Source organism: Entamoeba nuttalli (genome assembly GCF_000257125.1).
Source record: "Entamoeba nuttalli P19 unplaced genomic scaffold asmbl_3590, whole genome shotgun sequence".
Lineage (NCBI taxonomy): Eukaryota > Evosea > Mastigamoebida > Endamoebidae > Entamoeba > Entamoeba nuttalli.
Window position 1 is genome coordinate 1 of NW_008576192.1, and position 2,402 is coordinate 2,402.

General features: G+C 28.4%; 2 protein-coding genes across 2 annotated transcripts; one reads left to right on the forward strand and one right to left on the reverse strand.

Moving 5' to 3' along the window:
• Window positions 1–59: 59 nt before the first annotated feature.
• ENU1_073770 (aminoacyl-histidine dipeptidase, putative) lies at window positions 60–1,610 on the reverse strand (the record flags this gene model as incomplete). The annotated part of the gene is made up of 1 exon (XM_008858481.1): window positions 60–1,610. One exon carries the CDS (start codon window positions 1,608–1,610, stop codon window positions 60–62), a length of 1,551 nt encoding a protein of 516 aa, XP_008856703.1.
• Window positions 1,611–1,912: 302 nt separating this feature from the next.
• Window positions 1,913–2,402, forward strand: ENU1_073780 (tRNA intron endonuclease, putative; the record flags this gene model as incomplete). Its single annotated transcript, XM_008858482.1, has 1 exon — window positions 1,913–2,402. A coding segment is annotated over one exon (490 nt), but the record flags the coding sequence as incomplete, so codon positions are not given.

Here is a 2,402-nt window from a genome sequence, read left to right on the forward strand (position 1 = left end):
AAAAAAAAAGAAGAAGAAATATAGAAATGAATAAAATCAATTAAATTGATTTTTGTTGTTTAAAGTTTCTCCATAACAGAAATAAGAAGTGCATAAAGTTGAGTTGCAGTTTCAACATGAACATGTTCTTTTGGAGTATGAACATCATGAACTGATGGTCCAAGAGAAATAGAATGAAGGTTCAAATTCTTATATTTTTCCATAATAATAGAATTTTCAAGACCAGCATGGATTGCAACAGTTTTAATTTCTGATTTGTACATTTCTTTATAACATTCTTTAAGAGTCTTAAGTAAATGATTATTTGGTTCAGCTGGCCATCCACATGCATCATCAACTGCTTTTTCAAATGTAGCTCCATGACATTTAAACATTTTATAATCAGCTTCAACAAGAGTAAGCATATCTTCATCTTTACTTGAACGTGCAAAAATAGTAATATTGAATGTATTTCCTTCAAGTTTACCAATAGAAACTGATTGGGATGTTTCAACTAATCCTTCTACATCTTCTGAGAATCTAAGAACTCCATGTGGAAGTTTTTCAACTAATTGGAGACAATTACATGTTGAAGTATATGAAACAATTTGTGTTCCTTCAGCAAGTGGTGTTGATGAAACATTAATTTCTGGTTTAACATCACTAGTTCCACTATAAAGAGTAGTAAGTGCTTCATGATTAGCTTTAATTTCTTTCATAACAGCTTCTGCAATCTCATTTGGAACTGCAATAGTAACATTAGCATGAGATGGAATAGCATTGTGAGCATGTCCTGCTTCAAATTTAACAATATGATATTGATGTTTATTAACTCTTAAAAGAGAAGGACTATGAATAATAAGATCAACAACCCATTTAAGTGCATTAGCTCTTTGATGTTGAATATCAACTCCACTATGTCCTCCATTAAACTTTTCAACAACAATATTAATTGATGTTAATCCACTTTTAGCATTTTCAAATTTAACTGGAACTTTTCCAACTCTAAATGCTGTTCCTGCTGATGAAATTGTAACTTCTCCCCAATCTTCTGAATCAACATTAATAAGATATTTACATTTTTCTGTTAATAATTCACCTGGAACAAGTCCTGCAGCTCCAAGACATCCAATTTCTTCATCTGCTGTAAAAAGAAGTTCTAATGCTGGATGTTGGAATTTATCTCTAAGTTCCATATATGCAAGTCCACATGCAACTCCAGTTCCATCATCTCCTCCAAGAGTAGTTCCTTGTGCTGATAAAATACCATCTTCAAGTTTCATTTTAATTGGATCTTTAGTAAAATCATGTTGAACTCCTGCTGCAACAGTTCCTACCATATCATAATGTCCTTGAATACAAACTGATGGTTTATCTTCAAATCCTTTAGATGCTGGAACATAAATACAAATATTCTTTTCTTTATCTACTTTATATTCTAATCCTGATTTCTTTGCAATTTCAATTAACCAATTAGATGGTGCTTCTCTTGCTCCTGATCTTCTTGGAATTTCATCTAATGCAAGGAACCATTTCCAATATACTTTTGACCCTTCATCTTTACAAATATTACAAAGTTGGTTATACATTTCCATAGAATGTTCATATTTAAAGAGTGATTTAGCGTCCATGTTGTTATTTCATTTTACTTTTAAGTTTCTCTTGGTTTTATATCAACTGGAATGGTGTAGAAGATAAAGTGCTTAGTAGAATCTTATTCTATGACATTCTCGAATTATTTGATTCTAATTTTGTTTATTCTTATTTAAATTATTTCTTTCATATCTTCCTTTTATGTGTTTACTTTCTTCTTTTTTATAAAAACTTTAATAACCAAGAACTTTGAAGAATAGAACTAAATATTTTCTGAAATTTTCAGATTGGTATTGAAAAATAGATTTGATTGGAAAGTTCTTCCAATCAGAAATAAAATATGAGTAATGGTGATGAATTTATTACTATCCACAATCCAATTTATATATATCAGAAATATGGTATTGGAAAGTCTTTATTTAAACAGAAAGGGATAGACAAAGATGAACCAATAAGTATCATTACTAAGATTGAATATGTCTATCTTAATGAATTGAATGAAATTAATAAAGAAGACTATCGAAATATAGTATTAAATGAAAAAGAAAAAATGAAATATCAATTATATTGTGAATTAAAAAAGAAAGGTTTATTTATTAAAGATGGATTTAAATATGGATGTGACTTTGTTGTTTATAAGAACCATCCACAATATTGTCATTCATCTTATGGAGTAATTTTAATGAATATTCATCAATCTTTAATAAATAATGAATTAATTGGATTATGTAGATTATTACATAATGTAAAAAAACATTTATTACTTTGTAATTATGATAATTCATTCATAACAATGAAAGAAATTAATTGGGTTTCAATGGAAAATAAGT